The sequence below is a fragment of the Tachyglossus aculeatus genome, chromosome 4 (assembly GCF_015852505.1).
Source record: "Tachyglossus aculeatus isolate mTacAcu1 chromosome 4, mTacAcu1.pri, whole genome shotgun sequence".
Classification (NCBI taxonomy): domain Eukaryota; kingdom Metazoa; phylum Chordata; class Mammalia; order Monotremata; family Tachyglossidae; genus Tachyglossus; species Tachyglossus aculeatus.
In genome coordinates this window covers 55109658-55137535 of record NC_052069.1, presented here as the reverse complement: position 1 = coordinate 55137535, position 27878 = coordinate 55109658, and the positions used below count along the sequence as shown (strand labels likewise).

Below are 27878 nucleotides of genomic sequence, written 5' to 3'. Positions count from 1 at the left end.
CAGACTGAGCCCCCTCCTTCCTCTCCCCCTCACCCCCCTCTCCATCCCCCCGTCTTACCTCCTTCCCTTCCCCACAGCACCTGTATATATGTATATATGTTTGTACATATTTATTACTCTATTTATTTATTTATTTTACTTGTACATATCTATTCTATTTATTTTATTTTGTTAATATGTTTGGTTTTGTTCTCTGTCTCCCCCTTCTAGACTGTGATCCCACTGCTGGGTAGGGACTGTCTCTATATGTTGTCAACTTGTACTTTCCAAGCTCTTAGTACAGTGCTCTGCACACAGTAAGCGCTCAATATGATTGATTGATTGACTGATTGATTCACCACATGCGAGTAACTAAATAAGTGTATTCCTCCCGAAAGGGAAGTTCAATTCGCCACACCGAACAGATCTTGCATGGCTCAGCCTGACTCCAGTCTCTCACTCTCGTCACACTGATCCTCGAACCTGTCCCCAGGCGACGTGTGACAACTGCATGTACATGTGAATATACACATGAACATACATTTTAGGTAGAACCTAAAGTTGAATCTTTCATGCCATCACCTTGTAATAATGTTCAGGGGAAGAAATGAAAGTTTCTGGGAGTTACCCTCCTAGCAGGGAACTTACAAGACATTCATGAATAGAACCACCAAAAATGAGAGAAGCAGCGTGGCTAGAGAAGCAGCATGGCTTGGTGGAAAGAGCATGGGCTTGGGAGTCAGAGGTCGTGCGTTGTAATCCCGGCTTCGCCACTTGTCTGCTGTGTGACCTTGGGCAAGTCACTTAACTTCTCTGGGCCTCAGTTACCTCATCTGTAAAATGGGGAGTAAGGCTGTGTGCCTCACGTGGGACAACCTGATTACCTTGTATCTAACCCAGCACTTAGAACAGTGCGTGGCATATAGTAAGCGCTTAACAAATACCATCATTATTATTATTATTTGAGGTTTTATTTCTTGAAAATCAAACATATAAATTTTTAGCTGAGAAGAAAAATGTTTTGAAGTTAAAAATAAGAGTAAACTATTGCTGAAGATACACACACACACACACACACACACACACTTTTCTTACTCAGGAGGGCATTTCCATTGTCATTACTCAAGTTATTCCTCTCCAATTAATGTATGTTAAAGATATAGCTGGACTAGTATTTTTTTCTAAACATAGTTCAAGCTAATAACTATGACTCCTGTTGAATGCTTATTTGTCACTCAAAGCTCTTCTAGACCGTTAAGTAAAAAAACCTTACTCCAAAATGTCATATGGGGACAGTCAAGTAATTATCTTGGACTTACTAATAAAAGAAAATTTTGCATTAATTATTTATAAAGTACCTTTTCTGAATTAATTTACCCATGTAAAGTGAACGCTAACCAAGAACCCTATATTAGTTTCCTAGAGAATACATTTCCTGGAACTATTTAATTTGAACTAATTTCTCAGGAGACGATTAATAGTCAATTCATTTTGTTGTTGTTTTTCTGGAAAGTACCATTTGTGTTTGAATAATAATACACCGTTAAATCACTTAACACATGTTTTCAACTAAAATGACATTTACAAAAAACCTCACAAGAACTGGCCATCACACATTCAAGTGTTACGAAAAACACATTCGCATGAGCCTATTTGTTTTGATCTTAAAATAGCAAGCCAGATGGCTCAAGTATTTTACTTTTTACTTGTAGTATTTTACTTTTATTTGCTTTTAATTCTTTAAGCATTTTCACAAACTGAAATTATTTCTTTCAGTCCTTAGAGTTAGTGCCTGTACAATTTGGGAGCACAGCAGTTTTCAAACAGAAGAATATAGTTTAGAACACCTCTGCATGGATTTCCCTAGAGTAACTTTTAACACTGGGAGAATTAACTGAATACCATAAAATGTCATTTCACACCTCTTTGTCAAGCCAGATTTTTTTACTTCTTCCTAGTAACAAAGCCAGTGTTATTATGCAGCGGGCAAGCTAGAGGAGTGACAGCTAAGACTAGCTAAGTAGGGTATATGTGTGCAGGCTATAAGTGTCTAAGTCTGAAGGGTCAAATTTGCACTTCGTGACCTAGATACTATTACTGAAAAAAGCTGTTTGTAGGTTAAACAATTTCCCCCATTATAAATCCCAAAGTTGATTGTGATTAAATATTGCTCTCTATCTAAAAACATTTTCAAAATATTAAAATTTTTCTGACTTTATAAAAAGACAAATGTCAAAATAATCATAAGCAGCATGGTGTAGTGGTAGAGCACAAGGCTGGGAGTCAGGTCAGGGGTTCTAATTTCAGTCCTGATACTTGTCTGCTATATGTCCTAGGGCAAGTCACTTCACTTCTCTGTGCCTCAGTTACCTCATCTGTAAAATGGGGATTGAGACTGTGAACTCCATGTGGGACAGGGACTGTGTCCAACCCAACTTGCTTGTATTCACCCCAGTGGTTAGTACAGTGCTCGGAATACAGTAAGCACTTAAAAACCATAATTATTATTATTATTATTATTATTAACAAAGAATATAGCTTCCCTTTCTTTGCACTCATAAACATTTTAATCAAAATAAAGCAAATCCATTAATCTCCACGGCATGATCAGATGAAAACAGTCTGAGTAAAGACAGTAGAAGCAACAGTAGTTTTATTTATTACCCTACACGAGGCGCTTGGAAAGCACAGAAAATAAATGAGAAACATTCTAAGAAGCTCACTATAATGGAGAATGTTAATGGGGGGACAGGCATAAACGTATTTGCAATTAAAGTAGTCAAACTAAATAAATGAATGCACAATTAAATAAACATACGCAAAAGCACTATGAATGAGTATAAATAAATTCATATGGGATAGGGTTGTCTGACGGGTTCCTCCATCTTGGGCTACTGGGAAATGAATCAGGAAATTAGGTAGGTGCAGAGTTAAATGAATGTGGCATTTCAAGCCAACTGCTATCATAAAAGATATGATAGATTAGCAGACCTCTGCAACAAGTCCATATATTCACCTAAGCTCTAAGAAAATATTCAAGAGCATACATTTGGAGTAGAATTGAAAGTTGAATCTTTCACTCAGTCTCCTTGCAATAGTGCTCAGGGGGAGAAATGAAAGTTTCAGGGAGATTTTCCTTCCAGGCAACTTAAAAGGAATTCATGAGTAGACAACCAAAAATAATTTGAGCTTTTAGTTCTTAACTCCATGCCTAAATGACTTCCCTCATTTTCAGAATGAGACAGAGATGACCAAGTCCTCTATGGTTGACTTAGAAGGCTCAGTTTCAGTTTCTAGATAACCAACTATCCCAATTTCCAAAGCTCAGGGTAAACCAACCAAAATGTTAAGTGCACAGCAATTCACTCAACGATTATTAGAATTTCAATAGACATTTTAATATAAAGATGTGAACCCATGAGAAAACACAATACTCACTTTTAGCTTCTTATTTAGCTTACAGCAATATCTGTATACCATTGCCAAGTTCAGAGGTCCAAAATCTGCATAAAAACTGAAAGAAAACATGCTGAGTTATAAAAGCACTGCACATGTCAAGGAACTTCTAATTGTTAATTCTGGGCAGCATCCACTCTCAATTGTCCCTAGTGATGGAAAATGAGGTAAAAAAAGAATCTACAGATGATTCCAACCTTTGATTTAAGGGATATTTGTAATTTCAATCTCCCCAACCCTGCCTTTAACCGGAGCTGCCTAAAAGGAGCCAATTTGACAGACTTGAGTTTCGCCTTCTTTCACTTCTCCCATCTGCCAGAGGTGCTAATGAAACATCTTGAAGCCAGGCCCCAGAATAGAAAGGAAAGGGCATGAGAGTGAACGGGATGAATAATTCACTCCTGAACAACCGAGTCTGGGCTCCAAGTGAACAGATCTCATTTGCATCTGGCATGGCTGTGGCCCTGACTGAACATGTCAGGTACAACACTGAACCTTGGAGTAAAATATCTGTTGGTTCCACTCTGTTTTACAATGGGTAAATGGGAAGGCATTTTGACACAGGGGCCAAGGAGAAGCAGCAAATTCAAACATAAGCCTAGTAATTTAAAATACATGAAATCAAATTCTACCAAAAATGCAATCTAGAACAGGAGTTTTCAACCTTTCCTTTTTTTTTTCCTAGAAGCTTTATCCCTGCAATCTCAAGATTTCACCTAAAGCACCTCCCTCCCTGCCCAAACTTGCCTCCTCCAAAACTCATCTCCTGATCTACTCACCCAAGACCTCTCCATATCTACACACTAAGTAAATTAAAATTATGAAAATATTAATATTAATAAGCTGTTCTCTCTGTTCATGCTTCTGCTCTTACTACGGTTCCCTCTTCACCAAAGTACAACCCACAACTCACTGTGATAGAGACAAGACAGCCAGAAGTTAGGGGGTGCCGACACAGGCCTTGCCACCTTGACCAAATTAGTTTCTGACCAAAGAACAATATCGGGCATCTCACAAGCTGAGCAGGCACAGCCAGAATCATGAAAATAGCTAGCTAGTGTGGGCAACTAAGATCGCAGTGGCTACCAAGGGGGCTAATCCCATCTGCTTCCTGTTGGTGGTCCCCTCTGCTACAGCACAGAATAGGCTATGGTCATTTTGATCATAAATGACTCTTTTTTCCTCACGCACCCTCTCAGTGTGCAACATCCACGCCTGTCCATTCACTTGTTGCACCCATACTCCCTGCCAGTCATGTTTGTGCTGGGACAAGAAAGTGCAAGTGGCATTATTTGAATCACTCTCGCTGTAATCACTTCTTTCACGTGGTTCTTGGTCCCTAAGTCTTCGTGACTAGGCCAAGGTTCATTCATCATTTTACAGCAGGAGACTCCATCAGCAAACTGTCTCTTATTCCTTTCAGTTCCTTTCTTCCCAATCCAGTTGCAAAAACTTATGAATCATACTTTGTTTCTAGTTGACTGGGGTGTAAAATTACCTTTCTGTACCCAAAGCCACAAACTCCCTCTCCTCATTAAAAGTGACAATGATTACAGTTTACCTGAAATTCTTGCCCAAATTTCCCAAAGATTCCCAAGTCTGTGACTATGGCTGGGAACAAAATCTAGGTGAATTTCTCCTGACTTAAAAACGCCTCTCCTACCAACCTCCAAAACGCAGAATAAAATGGATTTGCCCCACCACCACACCCATAACACAAACTACAGAAATTCCTCACAGTCAATGACATCAGAGACAGGTCTAAAAATATCCAGGAACAACTGAAGAATCTGTTTCCTAGTTCAGTGTTTGTCTCCAGAGAGGGGAGTTTACATATTTTAACTACAATTTTAGCTTCTAACAATTGAGATGGGAACAAGAATCGCAAATGATCTGGGCCCAATCCTTTAATGACTCCAGGTCTTCTGAACATGCTTAGTCTGGGGGTAGGGCAGATCAGCAAGAGATTCTGAACTATTGACTGTATTTTCTAAACACAATAAGCGCTCAACAGATGTCACTGATTCCAACAAGAGCCTCACTACTGCGAAAACTATGAGCTCTATTTGTGAAAGGGCTGCCAGAAACACACCCATGGTCACCCCTCTATTAGGTCAATCAACTACTTCGGGGTTCCAAGACACTTAACCCTCTGAATACTTTCAGTTGCTTTATGCTGCTGAAGCTCTGGACCTGGCAAGTCAATCAATCAAGCACATTTACTGAGCGCATAACTGTGGGTGGAGGACCATACTAAGCGCTTGGGAGAGTACAATACAACAGAGTTGGTAGACACGTTCCCTGCTCACAAGTATAGTATTATAGTGTTCTTGCCCAGCCTGGCTTGCCCTAGAAAAATTAATTGCAATTTTTTTCACCATTAAAGGATTCTTTGAAACCTGTGTTTCCCCCATTACTCTTTCACTGAAAAAAAGCAGAAGGATCCCCCAAGTGTTGAGAGGAAAAGTGATAATAAGGTGAAGTACACGAAGGGATAGTGGGAAATGAGGTAATGAGGAATGAGCTTATTAGATGGGCAAGAATTTGGAGAAAAAGGAAGGGCAGAGGAGTGGACTCTAGGATCATGGAGAACACGGTGATAATTACGTAAAGTAGAAGCAACAACACTAATAAATCCTGGTTACATTATATGCTACAGTCGTCCTCCAGAGCAGTGAATTCCTTTCCATTTCTTTTATCATTAGAATCTTCTGAGGGTCCATTGTCTGCAGAACACTGTACTAAGTGAATGGGAGAGTAAAACAGTAGATGCCTGCCCAAATGGAGTTTAGAAAGCTACTGGGGGGAGGTGGACATCAATGTAATATTCAGATAGAAGAGGATAGGTATAAAAGTTAATGCCTTAGTGATTGGGCATGTAAAATATGTGCATAAATGCTATAGGAAGTGAGGACAGAGAACATGTCACTTCGTTGTGTACTTCTTAAATGCCGAGTATAGTGTGTTGCAACTACTAGGTGCTCAATTAAATACTTATGTTACTAATACAAGTGCTTAGGAGGTACAGACGCGCTGAAGCGGCAGTGGGGTGATATAAGGTGGAGAACTGAGAGCTTAATCTGGGAAATCTCCCTGTGACTTCAGTAGAGGTTGGAAGACAGGATGAGCTGTGCTCTCTTGGATTTGAAGGGGCAGGCAGGGGAAGGCCATGGACAAGAGGTGACAGCAAGACAGAGTAGAGAGACAAGCGAGAGGGAGTACAAGGATCGTTAGTTTGAGAGGAACAAAAAACGAAAGCTGGGATGTGATGGGAGAAAAGCACGAATAAGTAGAAAGGAGAGAGACAATTGAGCCCCTTAACTTAAGGCCAAAGGTCAGGAATTTCTGTTTGATGCAGAGAGGAATGGGTGACCGTTGGAAGTTTTTGAGTGAGTCACAATAATTTCCATGTGTGCAGAATGATGCCTTAGAAAAATGATATGGGTAGTGAAGTATGGATTGGCAAAGGGAAAGACTGGAGGCTGATGCAAGTTTCAAGCCAGGATAAGACAACTGCTTTGACCTACGTGGTGGCTGTTTGGTTGGAAAGGAAGTGGTGGATCCTGCAAGTGCTGTGGAGGAAAAACCAACAGGATGTGGTGATAGACTGAATATGAGGCTAAAATACAGGGAGAAGTCAAGGATGGTTCAGTCACGGTGGTGAGATTCAGCGTCAGGGACAACGGGCGCTGTTGTAAAGGGAAAGTTAGGAGGAAGAGAGAATTTGAGTCCAATTTTGGACATAATGATCTTGAGACGATGGCAGGAAATGAATGTGCTCACTGTGGGCACAGAATGCGTCTACCAATTCTGTTTTACCGTACTCTCCCTAGAGCTTAGTACAGTGCCCTGTAAACAATAAGTGCTCAATCAATACAATCAATTCATTTGATTGATCGATGTAGAGACATCCTGGAGGAGCAGCTTGGAGTACTGGATAGAGCACGGGCCTGGGAGGCCAGCTCTGCCACTTGTCTGCAGTGTGACCCTGGGCAAGTCACTTCACTTCTCTGGGCCTGAGTTACCACATCTACAAAATGGGGATCGGGACTGTGAGCCCCACATGGGACAGGGAGTGTATCCAATCCAATTTGCTTGTATCACCCCAGCACTTAGTACAGTGCTTGGCACATAGTACGTTCTTAACAAAGACCATAATTATCATGATTACTATTGGAGGCAGAAGGAGGTGCAAGATTGTACAGGAAGAGCGGGGTCTGGCGTAGCAAGGCCCATTTGTGAGCGGGCTGTTGGAGCATGTGCTACATGGTGATTTCCTGCTTCACTGGGCAGCAAGTGAACCCAGGATGCTCTCTCTGGCCCCTACCTCCCCATCCCTCCCCACCCCTTCGACCTTCAGTAACCAGTAGGGCTGGCAAAGCCAGGCACGGAAGGGCAGGGGGGATGCTCACCCAGGACCCCCTCAGCAGCAGCCCCGGTACCAGGCCCTAGGTGTCCAATGCACGCAGAGTGGTCTTAGACAGGATAAAGGCCCGGCAGGAAAGCACCAGGTCAGAGAATGAGATCGGCCACTCTTCGAGGAGCCTCAAAAACGCAGACACCAGGCCCGGGAGCAGGAGCAGAAGCATGAAGGAGGAGGAGGATAAAAACAACCAGGTAAAAATTCAGTTCTTCTCTTCCCTGCTTCTCACTACCTCACAAAACATATTGTGAAGGAATAAATGGGACCATATTGGAAGAGCTTGGGAAAACAAATACACTAAATATACACAAGGTGTTTTTTTTAAGAGCTTACTATGTGCCAGACATTGTACTAAGCGCTAGGGTAGATATAAGCTAAGTAGGTTGGATACAGTCCATGGCCCACATTGGATTCAGAATCTTAATCCCCATTTTATAGATGAGGTAACTGAGACGCAGAGAAGTGAAGTGACATGCCCAAGGTCACAGAGCAGACCGGTATGGAGCAGGATTAGAACTCCGATCCTTCTGACTCCCAGGCCCGAGCCTGAATCCACTAGGCCATTATAAGTTCTTATCTGTTTTGAGACCGGTTTGTGTCTGTGTTTGTAGTACTGCTCTGCCCACAGTAAGCACTCAATAAATACCACTGACTGATTGATTTGTGTATTTTAACATGTGCAGCTAATGAACTACAGAAGACAGAAGGGAGATTCCGCAGGGGCAAGGACCACAATTTATCCTTCCTCTGTGACCTAGAAGACGACTCTGAGCAGTGAGGCTCAGTGGAAAGAGCACAGGCGTGGGAGTCACAGGGCCTGGGTTCTAATCCTAGCTCTGTCACTTGCCTCTCACCTATTTTGCTACCAACCCCTTGCCCACGCCCTCCTTCTGACCTGGAACTCCCTCCATACACAGCAGACCACCACTCCCGCAACCTTCAAAGCCTTATTAAAATCACACCTCTTCCAAGAGGCCTTCCCCAATTAAATCCTCTCTTACCCTAGTTCCCCTCCCTTCTGCATCACCTATGCACTTGGATCTGTGCCTTATAAGCACTTGATATTCACCCCACACTCATCAGCCCCACAGAACCTGTGTATTTATTTATTTTCACGTCTGTCTCCCTTTCTAAACTGTAGGCTACTGGTAGCAAAGAACACATCTACCAACCCCGTTGCACTGTATTCTCCCAAGCAGTAAGAGTGGTGCCCTGCACACAGTAAAAGCTCAATAAACACAACTGATCGATTGCTTGCTGTATAACCTTAACTTTTCTGCACCCCAATTTCCTCATCTGTAAAATACAACTGATCGATTGCTTGCCGTATAACCTTAACTTTTCTGCACCCCAATTTCCTCATCTGTAAAATAGGGATTCAATTCCTTTTCTTCCTCCCTCTTAGACTGTGAGTCCCAGGTTGGACAGGAATTGTGTCCGATCTGCTTATATTTCATCAACCCCGGTGCTTAGTGCAGTACTTGGCACATAGTAAAAACTTAGACACCGCTATTATTATTGCCAGTCAGTCAATCGTATTTATTGAGCACTTACTGTGTGCAGAGCACTGTACTTAGTGCTTGGGAGAGTACAATGTAACACTGTAACAGACACATTCCCCACCCACAATGAGGTAACAATAATACTGTTATTCTTATTATTATTATTATTACAGTGGCCACCAAGATGGCCACTAACTTACTGACCTGCTCTAATAGAGGTGGTAAACCTCTACTGTAGATGACCTATTTCCATTCATGACTACAATCCAGTCAACTCTGAATAGCTTTCTAAGGCTTTCATTTTTGACCTAGTGGATTAAATAACAAAGTCAACACTAAAATCAGATTCCGTGAACAAAGAATGCACTGTCTCACATGTGGAACACGGTGCGTGGGAGATTGCTGTAAACTTGCATTTCAATCCCACTGCCAAAGAACCAAGAAAACATTCTCAACTCTTTGGATAAACAGTTAGGCATCCACTGCAGCTAATTAGATCTGCACTGGCAAATCTTCTTGCACTCAGAAAGGAAGGGGAAAGGTTCTTGTATCTTCCAAGAACTAAGAAATCTGAAGTCAAAGAACCTTACTTCAATTAGTAAATATTTTGTAATTCTTTGAGAAACTCCCAACAATTTTGTAACAGGAGAAAAATTCCAAAATAGGTGAGTACTTTTGGCTAACAGTCCCAGAGGTTGCATGTCCCAACAACCAAAATCAATCCATCGATGGTATTTATTGAGCGCTTACTTTGTGTAGAACACTGTACTAAGCGCTTGGGAGAGTACCACACTGGTAGACATGATCCCTGCTCTCAAGGGACTTTACAGCCTAATGGAGGAGACAGACATTACAATAAATTAGAGGTAGAAAGCAACTGAGTATAAGCATATGAATATAGGTACTGTGGGGGTGGGGCAGTAGAGAAGGAAAACAGGAGAGAGGATGAGGATTTATTCCAGGAAGGCTTCCTGAAGGAGATGTGATTTCCCTGAGGCTTTGAAGATGGAGAATGCCGAGCTGTCGGATATAATAATAATAATGATGGCATTTGTTAAGCGCTTACTATGTGCAGAGCACTGTTCTAAGCGCTGGGGGGGAATACAAGGTGATCAAGTTGTCCCACGTGGGGCTCACAGTCTTAATCCCCATTTTCCAGATGAGGTAACTGAGGCTCAGAGAAGTGAAGTGACTTGCCTAAGGTCACACAGCAAACATGTGGAGGAGTGGGATTCGAACCCATGACCTCTGTCTCCAAAGCCCATGCTGAAGGCGTTCTGGACAGGAGAGCGAGTGTGAGCAAAGGGTAGTCAGTGGGGAAGATCAGTCAGTCAGTCAATCATTTTTACTGAGCACTTACTGTTTGCGAAGCACTGTACTAAGCGCTTGGGAGAGTACGATACAACAATAAACAGACACATTCACTGCCCACAGTGAGCTTACAGTCTAGAGGGATGAGAGTGAGGGTCAGTGAAAGGTTGGTATAAGAGGAGCAGAGTGCGCTGGCTGGGTTGAAGTGGTGGAGGAGTACAGATAAATAAGGGGGAGAGGTGATTGAGCGCCTGCATCTGATGGTGAGGAGTTTCTGCTTGACACAGAGATGGACGGGCCACAATTGGGATCATTTAAGGACTGGGGAGACATGCGTGGATTTCTTTTTTAGCTGGATGATCTGGGCAACAGAGTGAAGTATGGCCGGGAGAAGGGAGAGACAAGAGGCAGGGAGGTCAGCGAGGAGGCTGACGCAGTAGTCGACATGGGAAACGTTGACAAGTGCCTGAACCAATGTGACACTAGTTTGGATGGAGATGAGGGAGTCAAATCTGGAGATGTTGTGGAGGTAGAATCTACAAGATTTAACAATTGGCTGAATCTGCAGGTTGAGGGAGAAAGGTGAGTCAAGAATAATACCACGGTTGCAGGCTTGAGTGACAGGACAGGTGATGGTGCTGTCTACAATGATGGGAAACCTGCACACATTAATAATAACTATAATTTTGGCATTTATTAAGTGCTCACTGTGTACTAAGTGCTGGGGTTAGACACACTATAATCAGATCGAACAATCTGGGTGCGAAAGGGGGCCACAATACTATCTGTTAAAACAATTTAGTAAATTTGCTCTTGTTGACACAAATACTTTCTGCAAGAAAAACTTTATTTTAAATTGTCCCTATCTGTGCACCTTCCATTTCCATAAAATATCACTGGTATGGCAGGACTGGAACCATTCTATGGCCTACAAGGCACTTTTAGAACATTGCTACATTCTTCAATAAATAAGAATTATTCATTACATCAAAGAATTAATGTCAGTCCTAAACTTTCCTAAAATAAAACCATCTTGTCCAACAAAAAAGGGGGCAGAAGAAAAACACTCAGCAGCTGCCAACAACTGACAGTCTTTGACAATCTTCCATAAGTCTGAAATCAGTCCACACTTCAAATTCACTAAGAAGCCAAACAACTTTTTTATTTACACTAGATTTTGGAGGGGTGTTGGTGGGTGTTTTGGACTATTAGGCCAGACTTTAATTTGTCTTGGGCTTTTTTTTGGGGGGGGGGGGGGGTGTTGGGGAGGGTGGAGACACTGGTTTTCATTTTAAATGGCAATATTTTATTTCCAGTGGCCTGATGATTAGTGGCAATGGATTCTCCCATCAAGAACAGCAGCAATGTGGTCTAGTGGGAAGAGCACAGGCCTGGGAGCCAGATCAATCAATTGTATTTCTTGAGCGCTTACTGTATGCAGAGCACTGTACTAAGCGCTTGGGAAGTACAAGTTGGCAACATATAGAGACAGTCCCTACCCAACAGTGGGCTCACAGTCTAGAAGACAGATGACCCAGGTTCCAATCCTAGCTCTGCCATTTCCCTGCTGTATGACTTGGGCAAGTCACTTCACTTCTCTGTGCCTCACTTACCCCATCTGTAAAATGGGGATTAAGACTGTGAGCCCTATGTGGGACATAAACTGTGCCCATTCATCATTCATTCAATAGGATTTATTGAGTGCTTACTGCATGCAGAGCACTGTATTAAGCCCTTGGGAAATTACAATACAACAATAAACAGTGACATTCCCTGTCCACAAAGAGCTTTCAGTCTAGATGGGGAGAGACAGACATCAATACAAAAAAATAAAATTACAAATCTGTACATAAGTACTGTGGGGCTGGGAGGGGAGAAGGGCAAAGGGTGCATGTCAGGGTGATGCCAAAGGGACACTCTGATGCTCTTAGTATCTACCCTAGCACTTAGTACAGTGCCTGGCACATAGTAAGGGCTTAACACAAACCACAAAAAAATGAATTGTTCTAGTAGTTCATTCATTCATTCAATCGCATTTATTGAGCGCTTACTGTGTGCAGAGCACTGTACTAAGCGCTTGTAGTTAGTAGTTAGTGCAGCACCACTGGCACCGTCTCATCCCCTTCTGCCAATCCTATCCCCACTGGGCCGCAGAGAGCATTAAATAAGAAAATGGGCCAGAGTGCAGCACATTCCAAAGTGCAAGCGAGGGATTTTTTTTTAATACACAGGCCCCATTGATGGCCAAAGTAACCACGGCACAGCACTGATGCTGTGCCTCGACACTGTAGGCCTTGGTAGCAGCTGTAGACTCAGAGACTCTATGTTAACCAGCCACTTCTCAGGATTTCTGGTAGACTTATCCATCTCATGGAAAGTCCTCGGTGACTCTTTACACAGAAACCTTCACCACTGATAGTATACCCCATCAAGTATTGCCTTACTGGTACAGCCAAGGCTAGAACCCAAGTCTCCTGATTCTAGACCCCAGCTCCTTCCACTAAATCAACAGCGGGGCTCAATGCTGCTTACATGTACACAGGTATACTATTTGATGATGATGACGATGACAGTATTTGTTAAGCACTTTACCATGTGCCAAGCACTGTTCTAACCACTGGGGTAGATGCAAGGTAATCAGGTTATCCCACACGGGGCTTACATTCTTAATCCTCATTTTACAGATGAGGTAACTGAGGCACAGAGAAGTTAAGTGGCTTGCCCAAGGTCACACAGCAGATAAGTGGTGGAGCCGGGATTAGAACCCACATTCTCAGACTCCCAAGCCCATGCTCTTCCCACTAAGCCAAGCTGCTTCTTTTTCTTCTGATATCAGAGCATGCTGCATGTAAACAGGCTGGGTTGTGAGACAGGCATTCCCTAAAATAATTCTAGCCAAAATTCATAGTGAAAACATGTGCAGTGGAAGAATTGAGTGTACTGGGCTGTACAAAGGTATTCTGAACTTCCAGTTCATTACCACTGGAGAAGTAGCTGAGTCTCAGCCCCAAAGATGACCTTCCCCATTACTAAACTTAGTACAAATTCCTTGGATTTGGATTCCCCTGCTAAGGATTCTACTAAGTTAACATCCTGTTTTTAATTCAAATCGCCATTCTGAGACAGCCCAAATCCACAGCTCTTCTATGAACATCAACAAGTTTCCTGAGCTCAACCTGCTACCGTGCAGGTTAAAATAGTCAAAACAAGCTTGCAATTGCCTACGGCTACCTTAGGAGTATCAGAAAGCCTAACTGCATCAATGCAGAATGAACAACATTGCATCCTGAGTGGAGATTTATACAACACATTAAACGCCAAGTACATCTTGGCAAGTCAGTGTCGGGTCTTCCAAACCCAAAGGAAGGAGTGCCCCTCTAAACAGCTAAAATTGTACTTCCTGTGATAAATGCTCTTCCTTTGCAAGCCCAAGGAGAAAGATGTACCAGATTTAGATATGATTAACAGTATCCTGTTCGTTGCACTTTCCCACAATCTCACTTTCTGTGTTGCTTTTAAATCATCCATACTATGAATTATTGTGGCAGGCAATTAAAATATGCTTTGATATAGAATAACTGGAACAATGTATCGGACAAAAGTAAAGTTCCTAGCTACTTTAATGACTCATATGGGAAATTCAAGCCAACTATAAGGGGGGCAAAATCCAAAAGAGGAGCTCATTCGTTGTGCTTACAAAACCACTAGATTTGTTTTTACAAGTTTCATTATTGGTTTAGTCAGACACCAAATAAAGCGTCCTTACTTGGGAAGACACTTATACCCCCAGGATAGGTTAATATTCTGTACTCAGAAAATAATTTTCACGTGTCAGACCAAACCAAAGGGAAATTCTAATTTCCCCCAGAGCTATTTTTACTCCAACAGCCGTCTATCAAACAAAGCAAACTACAATCAGCTACCTTAATGCAGCAAGGATGCTGGTCAGATACCAGACACGCCTTCACATGGCTTGGAAGTTTCTCTTACTAATCAAGTCCTTCCTGGTCCTTCAGCCAGTCCTGGAGGAATTGCAGAAATAGCCGGGAAGGGACCAGGGAGAGGTCAGCAGCACGGCCTAATGCAAAGTTCATGGGCCTGGGAGTTAAGGAATCTGGGTTCGTTCAATCCCCAACTCTGCCATCTGTCTCCTGCGTGACCCTGGTTTCTTCATCTGTTAAATGGATTCTTATTATTACTACTATTATTAATTAGGGGAAGCAGCGTGGCTCAGCAGAAAGAGCACAGGCTTGGGAGTCAGAGGTCATGGGTTCTAATACCGCTCTGCCGCTTGTCAGCTGTGTGACTTTGGGCAAATCACTTAACTTCTCTGGGCCTCAGTTACCGCATCAGTAAAATGGGGATTAAGACTGTGAGCCCCATGTGGGACAACCTGATCACCTTGTATCTTCCCCAGCGCTTAGAACAGTGCCTTGCACATAGTAAGCGCTTAACAAATGCCATCATTATTATTATTATTAATTATTACCATCAAGTCAGCAGAATCAGACTTTCTGTGGCCAAATCTCTCAGGAATGCTTCAGTCTCTCCTCTCCCTAGATCTCCCTGGAGGATTCTCAGGCTGGTTTTCCCATGGAGCAGTCCTCAACACCCCCACAGTATTTCTACCAGTATTCTTTCCAAGAAGCGATCTGGCCTAGTGGAAAGAGCACGGGCAGGCCTGGGAGTCAGACGACTTGGGTTCTAATCCCCACTCTGACACACACCTGCTGTTTAACCTTGGGCAAGTCACTTAACTTCTCTGTGCTTCAGTTCCCTCCTCTGCACAGTGCGGGTTCAATACCTGTTCTCCCTCCTAGACTGTGAGCCCATGTGGCTCACACGTTGCTGAACTGTTGCACATGTTGCTGAACTGTACTTTCCCAACGCTTAGTACAGTGCTCTGCACACAATAAGCACTCAATAAAAATGATTGCATGAATGAATGACCTGATTATCTTGTATCTCTCCCAGCACTTAGTACAGTGCTTGGCACACAGTACAGTGCTTAATGACTACCATAATCATTATTAAGATCGCCATTGCAATTTCCTTCATTCTTGCATCCTGACACTATCCCACCTCTGAGATTTGACAGGGCCCTTGGCCATTTTCATCCAAACAAATCCAATGATGAAATTCATCCTTAGTTCAGGCCAAATTTTATTTAAAATTTCCCCCACTTGTCAGAAGGTTGTGATAATATTCAATAAGAATGTCCTAGGAAATAGCTAAGGAAATACCTGTCAGAAGTAAAAAAATAACTGGAGACAATTAAATGGATTACATTCAATTGGTAAAAATGTAACTAGTCCAGCTCTTACTCTGAAAATGCTTGCCTCTTAAACCCTAGCTGGAACCCATCAAAGTACATGAAAGAATCAGCAGGGGCTAACTTCTCTAAAACAGCAATTAATATAGGATCACTTAAGACATTAAGGCTAAGAGCTTTTCTCCTTAAAATTAGATTATCATTTTGTGCTACGTTTTTAATCCAGCACTGGTTAAAAAAAAATTCATAAATATATAATTTTAACACTTTAAGGTAACATTTAATAGTCTCCAGGTTCTAGCCCCTGTACTACAAAACACATCAAGCATGCAGCCTCCCCTTCAAGATTCCTCCCCAACAGAAGTCATAAACATCTTTGCCAGTAATACTGGGAAGCCCCTGGGATCTGCTTGGCTCTAATGTGCGGGATTCAATAGTTCTGTGACTTGGAGGCCTCGGGATAAGCGAGGATACCAACTTCCAAGTTTCTGGAACACTGAGAGGATTAAAATGTGCAAAGAGGAGCTTCGGAAAGGCTAAATAAAAGTAAACAAACCATCCCAACTTTCTCTTCAGACTTACTGAAAAACACTGCCCCTTTCTACAGCCTCAAAAATAATGAAAGGCCTTCTTTGGGAAAAGCCACTTTAAAGAAAGGGAAAATATAAGCTGTAAGACTAAAAATAAATTCAGGCTAAAAATATCAGTTGTAAGACTAAAAATAAATTCAGGCTACTTGTATTTGTAGTCTGTGTGCAGTCCTATTTCCTTAATGCCCACAATCTCTTAGCAGAGTTGGCTATATACCTACCAAAGCATCTGTAATAGGATAGGTCTTTAATAAAGTCATTGTGGTTCATTTAACTACTGCCTATTTTTATTTGTACCTTCTATTTCCACCTCAGGGAAATAAAACCAGATTAATTCTTAAACTATGACAAAAAGAAACAGATTTATCTGCAATGGGACTTTGAGATCCCCAGCAGTCAGACAGATGAGTCAGTTTAAGATTTGGCTTTCTTTACTGCCGAACTCTCCAGCCTTCACCCTCTCCTACCATCACCTCTGCCCTTAACTTTGCCTCCAGAGAGCAAATCACGTGATTTACTCTGCTCCACCCGAAGCAGGCCAGTCTCTTTTCTTACCAACAATGCAAGTGAGTTGTTGCTAATTGGAAAATGGAAACCACACTGGAGCCTTTTAGGCATTCTTTTTTGCATCTCTGAACTTGAAACTATTTACAATATTTTCATTCTGACATCACTAGATGCTTTCTCTCCTTACCATTAAGGTCTGGTTCTTAAAAAAAAAAAAGTTGGGCACATCACTAAAAATCAAACACCTACATTGTTTTGTTCCTTTCCATAGCCCAAAAGTATAACACCTAGATTACTCTTTCCACTAATATGTGGGAAGCAGCGTGACTTGGAAAAAGCATGGGCTTAAGAGTCAGAGAACATGGGATCTAATCCCAGCTCCACCATTACTCTGCTGTGTGACCTTGGAAAAGCCACTTATCTGTGCCTCAATAACCTCATCTAAAATGAGGATTACGACTGTGAGCCCCACGCGGGATAATCTGACTACTATGTATCTACTCTAGCGTTTAGAACAGTGCTTGGAACATAGTAAGCGCTTAACAAGTACCATCATTATTTCCAAGTCTCCTTACGACCCTACTACCTTAAACTGTGTCGTGTATAGCAACCCCAAACCTAGTACCTGGGCCCTTGATGATAATAATAATAATAATAATTATAGTATTTGTTAAGTGCTTACTATTCACCAAGCACTGTTCTAAGCACTAGGGGGGGGGGACAAGGTAATCAGGTTGTCCCACATGGGGCTCACAGTCTTAATCCCTATTTTACAGATGAGGTAACTGAGGCACAGAGAAGTTAAGTGACTTGTCTACAGTCACACGGCTGACAAGACCTCCGACTCCCAAACCGGGGCTCTTTCCACTGAGCCATGCTGCTTCTCTGCAGAAAAGTTGTGCCACCCATTTAAGGCCAAAGTCAACAAACTGGCTTCCTCCAGACAGATGGGACTCTCAGGACCACGAAGAACCAAATAACCATTTATTTTATTTTGGTCTGTTTTGATAGCCCAGGAATGGAATTCTAGCATGTGTACCCACTCTCAACCTCACTTGAAGAAAGGAGTTTTTTTACAACCCTAACTAGAGTGCATTGTGTACCCTCCGCAGGCCGGCCCTTCCCTCAGTCTAGGCCAGCAAACCACAACAAACGAATTGCATCATAGCCGTGTGACTCGGCTGAAGCCCACGGTTCCTGTTGGCAAACAATTCACTCAATCGCATTTACTGAGCGCTTACTGTATGCAGAGCACTGTACTAAGCGCTCGGGAGAGCACAATACAACAATAAACAGTTACAATCCCTGCCCACAGTCAGCTCACAGTCTAGAGGGGGAAGAGACAGACTAAATGAAGTAGCACACAGTTGCGCCTGTACTCTCCCAAGCGCTTAGTACAGTGCTCTGTACACAATAAGCGCTCAATGCAACTGACTAGAAAAAGATTAGCATTTAAAAGTATGATTTATGTCAGCGAAAATCATGTCTCACAATCTGCTAGGGTCAATAATCGATCAACCAATGGTATTTATTGAGCACTCTACTAAGCACTTGGGAGAGTACAATATATTAGAATTGGTAAACAAACTCGCTGCAGTGTCTAGAGAGGAACCAGGAGACCGCTGAAAATAACCACATTTTTATTATTTTCTTCTAAAGAGTAATAACTGAAGTAATGATGCTCTATAAGAGATATAAAACTTTCGATCTGGCCCCTCGCCCCTCCATCCTGGGGGGTAAAAGCGTCTGAGCCGGGCAGAATGGCGCGTTGTTTCGCCCACCCCAGGACCTCAAGGCACACGGTAGGCGCTCAATAAATAGGACTGGAGGAAAGCGCCCCTGGGTGCACCGCGAGGGGGAAGGAACGGAAACTTGGGCCGTTCCACTTTACAGGGAGACACCAAAATGAAACTTACTTTTCATACACCAGCTCCTCATCGGTGCAGAAGTAATGGGTATTTACGGTGCTTTTGGGTTTATTCCTCAGCGTGGCAAAATACAAGCGATCTGAAAAACACACGTTTAGAAGGGAAAAGATGTGAGAAGTTGGGGGGGGGAGATGATGGGGGGGAGATGATGGGGGGGAGATGATGGGGGGGAGATGATGGGGGACGTGGCATCGTCGGCTCTGCAAACCAGCCTGGAGGGGAAGAGATGTGCAAAGGCCCTGGCCACCACTCAATTGCTCATTCGTATTTATTGAGCGCTTTCTGTGTGCAGAACACTGTACTAAGCGTTGGGAGAGGACAAATCGACAACACATAAAGAAGGTCCCTACCCCACAACGTGCTCCCAGTCTAGAAGGGGGGAGGCAGACAACAAAAAACAGTGGGTCACCAGCCGGCAAAGGTGGGGTGACGGTGGGTTGTCCGGCCCCGCACCCCGAGTGAGGTTGGAATCGTACTTTCCGAGTGTAGTCCAGTGCTCTGCACACAGTAAGCGCTCAATAAATACGATTGAATTAATGAATAATAATGATGGAATGTATTAAGCGCTTATTACGTGCAAAGCACTGTTCTAACGGATGAATGTGTGGCAAGGGGGTCTCCGAGGGAAAATGGGGGGGGGGGGGAGACTTGGGTAGGGACCGTCTCTATCATCATCATCAATCGTATTTATTGAGCACTTACTATGTGCAGAGCACTGTACTAAGCACTTGGGAAGTACAAATTGGCAACATATAGAGACAGTCCCTACCCAACAGTGGGCTCACAGTCTAAAAGGGGAAGACAGAGAACAAAACCAAACATACTAACAGAATAAAATAAATAGGATAGATATGTACAAGTAAAATAGAGTAATAAATATGTACAACAATATATACATATATACAGGATATACATATATATACATATCTGTTGCCGACTTGTACTTCCCAAGCGCTTAGTCCAGTGCCCTGCACGCACTAAGTGGTCAATAAATACGATTGAATGAACGAATAATAATGATGGCATTTATTAAGCGTTTACTACGTGCAAAGCACTGTTCTAACGGGTGAATGTGTGGCAAGGGGGTCTCCGAGCAAAAATGGGGGGTGGGGGGGGAAGAGACTTGGGTAGGGACCGTCTCTGTCTGTTGCCGACTTGTACTTTCCAAGCGCTTAGTCCAGTGCTCTGCACACAGTAGGCGCTCAATAAATGCGACTGAATGAAATGAATGTTTTGTTTCGTCGTCCGTCTCCCCCTTCTAGACTGTGAGCCCCTTGTTGGGCAGGGACCGTCTCTATCTGTTGCCGACTTGTCCTTCCCAAGCGCTTAGTGCAGTGCTCTGCACACAGTAAGCGCTCAATAAATACGACTGAATGAATGAATAAGTGAATGAGGCCTGCCGTGGGTCCCCGAGGGGGCGGGCAATCGATGGCTCGGTATTGCGCGGTTGCTGCCGGCGTGCAGAGCCCCGCAAGCAGGTGAAGCAGTGTGGCTCAGTGGAAAGAGCCCGGGCTTTGGAGTCAGAGGTCATGGGTTCAAATCCCGGCTCTGCCAACTAATAATAATAATAATAGTGGCATTTATTAAGCGCTTTCTATGTGCAATGCACTGCTCTAAGCGCTGAGGTTACAAGGTGATCAGGCTGCCCCACGGGGGGCTCACAGTCTTAATCCCCATTTTACAGATGAGGTAACTGAGGCCCAGGGAACTGAAGTGACTTGCCCAAAGTCACACAGCTGACAATTGGCGGAGTCGGGATTTAAACCCACGACCTCTGACTCCAAAGCCCGTGCTCTTTCCACCGCGCCACGCTGCTTCTCAGTTCTCACAACTGTCAGCTGTGTGACTTTGGGCAAGTCACTTCACTTCTCTGGGCCTCAGTTCTCTCATCTGTAAAATGGGGATGAAGCCTGCGAGCCCCCCGTGGGACAACCTGATCACCTTGTAACCCCCCCAGCGCTTAGAACAGTTCACTTCTCCGGGCCTCAGTTCCCTCGTCTGTAAAATGGGGATTAAGACTGAGAGCCCCCCGAGGGACAACCTGATCACCTTGTAACCTCCCCAGCGCTTAAAACAGTTCACTTCTCCGGGCCTCGGGTCCCTCACCTTTACAATGGGGATTAAGACTGTGAGCCCCCCGTGGGACAACCTGATCACCTTGTAACCTCCCCAGCGCTTAGAACAGTGCTTTGCACATAGTAACAGCTTAACAAATACCACTATTATTATTAAATCGTATTTATTGAGCGCTTACTGTGTGCAGAGCACCGTAGTAAGCGCTTGGGAAGTCCAAGCTGGGAACATTCATTCCTTCAATCGTATTTATTGAGCGCTTGCTGTGTGCAGAGCACTGTACTAAGCGCTTGGGAAGTCCAAGTTGGCAACATTCATTCCTTGAATCCTATTTATTGAGCGCTTGCTGTGTGCAGAGCACTGTACTAAGCGCTTGGGAAGTCCAAGTTGGCAACATTCATTCCTTGAATCCTATTTATTGAGCACTTACTGTGTGCAGAGCACTGTACTAAGCGCTTGGGAAGTCGAAGTTGGCAACATTCATTCCTTCAATCATCATCATCAATCGTATTTATTGACGCTTACTGTGTGCAGAGCACTGTACTAAGCGCTTGGGAAGTCCAAGTTGGCAACATTCATTCCTTCATTCGTATTTATTGAGCGCTTGCTCTGTGCAGAGCACTGTAGTACGCGCTTGGGAAGTCCAGGTTGGCAACATTCATTCCTTCAATCGTATTTATTGAGCGCTTGCTGTGTGCAGAGCACCGCACTAAGCGCTTGGGAAGTCCAAATTGGCAACATTCATTCCTTCAATCGTATTTACTGAGCGCTTACTATGTGCAGAGCACCGAACTAAGCGCTTGGGAAGTCCAAGTTGGCAACATTCATTCCTTCAATCATCATCATCATCATCAATCGTATTTATTGAGCGCTTACTATGTGCAGAGCACCGCACTAAGCGCTTGGGAAGTCCAAGTTGGCAACATTCATTCCTTCAATCGCATTTACTGAGCGCTTGTTGTGTGCAGAGCACCGTACTAACCGCTTGGGAAGTCCAAATTGGCAACATTCATTCCTTCAATCGCATTTATTGAGCGCTTGTTGTGTGCAGAGCACTGTACTAAGCGCTTGGGAAGTCCAAATTGGCAACATTCATTCCTTCAATCGCATTTACTGAGCGCTTGTTGCGTGCAGAGCACCGCACTAAGCGCTTGGGAAGTCCAAATTGGCAACATTCATTCCTTCGATCGTATTTACTGAGCGCTTACCATGTGCAGAGCACCGCACTAAGCGCTTGGGAAGTCCAAGTCGGCAACATTCATTCCTTCAATCGTATTTATTGCGCGCTTACTGCGTGCAGAGCACCGTACTAAGCGCTTGGGAAGTCCAAGTCGGCAACATTCATTCCTTCAATCGCATTTATTGAGCGCTTGCTGCGTGCAGAGCACCGCACTAAGCGCTTGGGAAGTCCAAATTGGCAACATTCATTCCTTCAATCGCATTTATTGAGCGCTTGTTGTGTGCAGAGCACTGTACTAAGCGCTTGGGAAGTCCAGATTGGCAACATTCATTCCTTCAATCGCATTTATTGAGCGCTTGTTGTGTGCAGAGCACTGTACTAAGCGCTTGGGAAGTCCAAATTGGCAACATTCATTCCTTCAATCGCATTTACTGAGCGCTTGTTGCGTGCAGAGCACCGCACTAAGCGCTTGGGAAGTCCAAATTGGCAACATTCATTCCTTCAATCGTATTTACTGAGCGCTTACCATGTGCAGAGCACCGCACTAAGCGCTTGGGAAGTCCAAATTGGCAACATTCATTCCTTCGATCGTATTTACTGAGCGCTTACCATGTGCAGAGCACCGCACTAAGCGCTTGGGAAGCCCAAGTCGGCAACATTCATTCCTTCAATCGTATTTATTGCGCGCTTACTGCGTGCAGAGCACCGTACTAAGCGCTTGGGAAGTCCAAATTGGCAACATTCATTCCTTCGATCGTATTTACTGAGCGCTTACTATGTGCAGAGCACCGTACTAAGCGCTTGGGAAGTCCAAGTTGGCAACATTCATTCCTTCAATCGCATTTATTGAGCGCTTGTTGTGTGCAGAGCACTGTACTAAGCGCTTGGGAAGTCCAGATTGGCAACATTCATTCCTTCAATCGCATTTACTGAGCGCTTGTTGCGTGCAGAGCACCGCACTAAGCGCTTGGGAAGTCCAAATTGGCAACATTCATTCCTTCAATCGCATTTACTGAGCGCTTGTTGCGTGCAGAGCACCGCACTAAGCGCTTGGGAAGTCCAAATTGGCAACATTCATTCCTTCGATCGTATTTACTGAGCGCTTACCATGTGCAGAGCACCGCACTAAGCGCTTGGGAAGTCCAAGTCGGCAACATTCATTCCTTCAATCGTATTTATTGCGCGCTTACTGCGTGCAGAGCACCGTACTAAGCGCTTGGGAAGTCCAAGTCGGCAACATTCATTCCTTCAATCGCATTTATTGAGCGCTTGCTGCGTGCAGAGCACCGCACTAAGCGCTTGGGAAGTCCAAGTTGGCAACATTCATTCCTTCAATCGCATTTATTGAGCGCTTGTTGTGTGCAGAGCACTGTACTAAGCGCTTGGGAAGTCCAGATTGGCAACATTCATTCCTTCAATCGCATTTACTGAGCGCTTGTTGCGTGCAGAGCACCGCACTAAGCGCTTGGGAAGTCCAAATTGGCAACATTCATTCCTTCAATCGCATTTACTGAGCGCTTGTTGTGTGCAGAGAACCGCACTAAGCGCTTGGGAAGTCCAAATTGGCAACATTCATTCCTTCGATCGTATTTACTGAGCGCTTACCATGTGCAGAGCACCGCACTAAGCGCTTGGGAAGTCCAAGTCGGCAACATTCATTCCTTCAATCGTATTTATTGCATGCTTACTGCGTGCAGAGCACCGTACTAAGCGCTTGGGAAGTCCAAGTCGGCAACATTCATTCCTTCAATCGCATTTATTGAGCGCTTGCTGCGTGCAGAGCACCGCACTAAGCGCTTGGGAAGTCCAAGTTGGCAACATTCATTCCTTCAATCGCATTTATTGAGCGCTTGCTGCGTGCAGAGCACCGTACTAAGCGCTTGGGAAGTCCAGATTGGCAACATTCATTCCTTCAATCGCATTTATTGAGCGCTTGTTGTGTGCAGAGCACTGTACTAAGCGCTTGGGAAGTCCAAATTGGCAACATTCATTCCTTCAATCGCATTTACTGAGCGCTTGTTGTGTGCAGAGCACCGCACTAAGCGCTTGGGAAGTCCAAATTGGCAACATTCATTCCTTCGATCGTATTTACTGAGCGCTTACCATGTGCAGAGCACCGAACTAAGCGCTTGGGAAGTCCAAGTCGGCAACATTCATTCCTTCAATCGTATTTATTGCGCGCTTACTGCGTGCAGAGCACCGTACTAAGCGCTTGGGAAGTCCAAGTTGGCAACATTCATCCCTTCAATCGCATTCACTGAGCGCTTGCTGTGTGCAGAGCACCGTACTAAGCGCTTGGGAAGTCCAAGTTGGCAACATTCATTCCTTCAATCGCATTTGCTGAGCGCTTGCTGTGTGCAGAGCACTGTACTAAGCGCTTGGGAAGTCCAGATTGGCAACATTCATTCCTTCAATCGCATTTATTGAGCGCTTGTTGTGTGCAGAGCACTGTACTAAGCGCTTGGGAAGTCCAAATTGGCAACATTCATTCCTTCAATCGCATTTACTGAGCGCTTGTTGTGTGCAGAGCACCGCACTAAGCGCTTGGGAAGTCCAAATTGGCAACATTCATTCCTTCAATCGCATTTACTGAGCGCTTGTTGTGTGCAGAGCACCGCACTAAGCGCTTGGGAAGTCCAAGTCGGCAACATTCATTCCTTCAATCGCATTTACTGAGCGCTTGTTGTGTGCAGAGCACCGCACTAAGCGCTTGGGAAGTCCAAGTCGGCAACATTTATTCCTTCAATCGTATTTATTGCGCGCTTACTGCGTGCAGAGCACCGTACTAAGCGCTTGGGAAGTCCAAGTTGGCAACATTCATTCCTTCAATCGCATTCGCTGAGCGCTTGCTGTGTGCAGAGCACCGTACTAAGCGCTTGGGAAGTCCAAATTGGCAACATTCATTCCTTCAATCGCATTTATTGAGCGCTTGTTGTGTGCAGAGCACTGTACTAAGCGCTTGGGAAGTCCAGATTGGCAACATTCATTCCTTCAATCGCATTTACTGAGCGCTTGTTGTGTGCAGAGCACCGCACTAAGCGCTTGGGAAGTCCAAGTCGGCAACATTCATTCCTTCAATCGTATTTATTGCGCGCTTACTGCGTGCAGAGCACCGTACTAAGCGCTTGGGAAGTCCAAGTCGGCAACATTCATTCCTTCAATCGTATTTATTGCGCGCTTACTGCGTGCAGAGCACCGTACTAAGCGCTTGGGAAGTCCAAATTGGCAACATTCATTCCTTCGATCGTATTTACTGAGCGCTTACCATGTGCAGAGCACCGCACTAAGCGCTTGGGAAGTCCAAATTGGCAACATTCATTCCTTCGATCGTATTTACTGAGCGCTTACCATGTGCAGAGCACCGCACTAAGCGCTTGGGAAGTCCAGATTGGCAACATTCATTCCTTCAATCGCATTTACTGAGCGCTTGTTGTGTGCAGAGCACTGTACTAAGCGCTTGGGAAGTCCAAATTGGCAACATTCATTCCTTCGATCGTATTTACTGAGCGCTTACCATGTGCAGAGCACCGCACTAAGCGCTTGGGAAGTCCAAATTGGCAACATTCATTCCTTCGATCGTATTTACTGAGCGCTTACCATGTGCAGAGCACCGCACTAAGCGCTTGGGAAGTCCAAGTTGGCAACATTCATTCCTTCAATCGCATTTATTGAGCGCTTGTTGTGTGCAGAGCACTGTACTAAGCGCTTGGGAAGTCCAGATTGGCAACATTCATTCCTTCAATCGCATTTATTGAGCGCTTGTTGTGTGCAGAGCACTGTACTAAGCGCTTGGGAAGTCCAGATTGGCAACATTCATTCCTTCAATCGCATTTACTGAGCGCTTGTTGCGTGCAGAGCACCGCACTAAGCGCTTGGGAAGTCCAAATTGGCAACATTCATTCCTTCGATCGTATTTACTGAGCGCTTACCATGTGCAGAGCACCGCACTAAGCGCTTGGGAAGTCCAAATTGGCAACATTCATTCCTTCGATCGTATTTACTGAGCGCTTACCATGTGCAGAGCACCGCACTAAGCGCTTGGGAAGCCCAAGTCGGCAACATTCATTCCTTCAATCGTATTTATTGCGCGCTTACTGCGTGCAGAGCACCGTACTAAGCGCTTGGGAAGTCCAAATTGGCAACATCCATTCCTTCGATCGTATTTACTGAGCGCTTACTATGTGCAGAGCACCGTACTAAGCGCTTGGGAAGTCCAAGTTGGCAACATTCATTCCTTCAATCGCATTTACTGAGCGCTTGCTGTGTGCAGTGCACCGTACTAAGCGCTTGGGAAGTCCAAATTGGCAACATTCATTCCTTCGATCGTATTTACTGAGCGCTTACGGTGTGCGGAGCTTGGGAAGTCCAAGTCGGCAACCTCAAGAGAGGGTCCCTACCCAACGTGGGGTGAGCAGTGCAGAAGATGCTGCTGCTGATTAGGAGGGGGAGCAGCAACAGCAGCAGCAGCGGGAGGGATCGCGTGCGGGGCGTCGGGCTGGTCACCTTGGAGGAGGTCGCACGCCCCGACCAGGTCTTCGCCGGCCGCTGCCATGCTGCGGGGGGCGGGGGGCGGGGGGCGGGGGGGCCCGGCTCCCGCCGCCGATCGCCGGGACGGCTCAGCGCCAGGCCCGCCCCGGGGACATGCCCGGGGGGCGCGCGGACGGACGGACGGACGGGGCGGACGGGGCGGGCGGCTCTAGCGAGGGCGCAGGGGGTCCGGCTGCCCGTGCCTACCCGACCCAGGTCCCGCTCCCGGCCCCGGTCCCGGTCCCGTCCCGGGCATGGAGCGACAGGGGCGGGTGGACGGAGGAGCTCCGCCGCCGCCGCCGCGGGCTCCTCCTCCTCCTCCTCCTCCTCCTCCTCCTCCTTCCCGCCTCTTCCTCCCGGGCCCCGGGCCCCGCCCCCAGTAGGGTCACTAGGACCGGTTGCCAGGGCTTTGTTGCCGCTCGCCAACCGCGGCGCGCCCCCCCCCAAAGCGGCGCCCCGGCCCTTTTAATCCATCAATCAATCATATTTATCGAGCGCTTACTATGTGCAGAGCACTGTACTAAGCGCTTGGGAAGTACAGATTGGCAACGTAGAGAGACGGTCCCTACCCAACAGCGGGCTCACGGTCTAAAAGGGGGAGACAGAGAAAAAAAAATAAGAAACCAAACATACTAACAAAATAAAATAAATAGGATAGATATGTACAAGTAAAATAAATAGAGTGATAAATATGTACAAACATCTATACAGGGGCTGTGGGGAAGGGAAGGAGGTAAGATGGGGGGATGGAGAGGGGGGCGAGGGGGAGAGGAAGGAAGGGGCTCAGTCTGGGAAGGCCTCCTGGAGGAGGTGAGCTCTCAGCAGGGCCTTGAAGGGAGGAAGAGAGCTGGCTTGGCGGATGGGGAGAGGGAGGGACTGTGAGCCCACTGTTGGGTAGGGACTGTCTCTATATGTTGCCAACTTGTACTTCCCAAGCGCTTAGTACAGTGCTCTGCACACAGTAAGCGCTCAATAAATACGATTGATGATGATGACACACGTGTGGGCCTACCTCCGCGGGGACGGCTCTGTGTGGGGGGGTCTGCGTGTGTGTGTCCGGGGGGGGGGGGGTCTCTGTGTATACGGGTCTCTGTGTGTGTGTGTGTCTCCGTGTGTGTACGGGTCTGTGT

General features: G+C 45.1%; 1 protein-coding gene across 4 annotated transcripts in view; it reads right to left on the bottom strand.

The window, feature by feature from the left end:
* CDC14A (cell division cycle 14A) overlaps window positions 1-27015 on the bottom strand; it is a 212210-nt gene extending 185195 nt beyond the window's left edge. For all 4 annotated transcript variants that reach the window (XM_038745362.1, XM_038745360.1, XM_038745358.1 and 1 more), the window contains exons 1-3: window positions 26725-27015; window positions 18957-19047; window positions 3418-3493 (exon numbers count right to left, since the gene is read on the bottom strand). In XM_038745362.1, coding sequence (XP_038601290.1) covers window positions 3418-3493; window positions 18957-19047; window positions 26725-26773 — 216 coding nt within the window. In that variant the 5' untranslated portion in view covers window positions 26774-27015. The remainder of the gene's footprint in view (window positions 1-3417; window positions 3494-18956; window positions 19048-26724) is intronic.
* Between the last annotated feature and the right edge of the window lie 863 nt (window positions 27016-27878).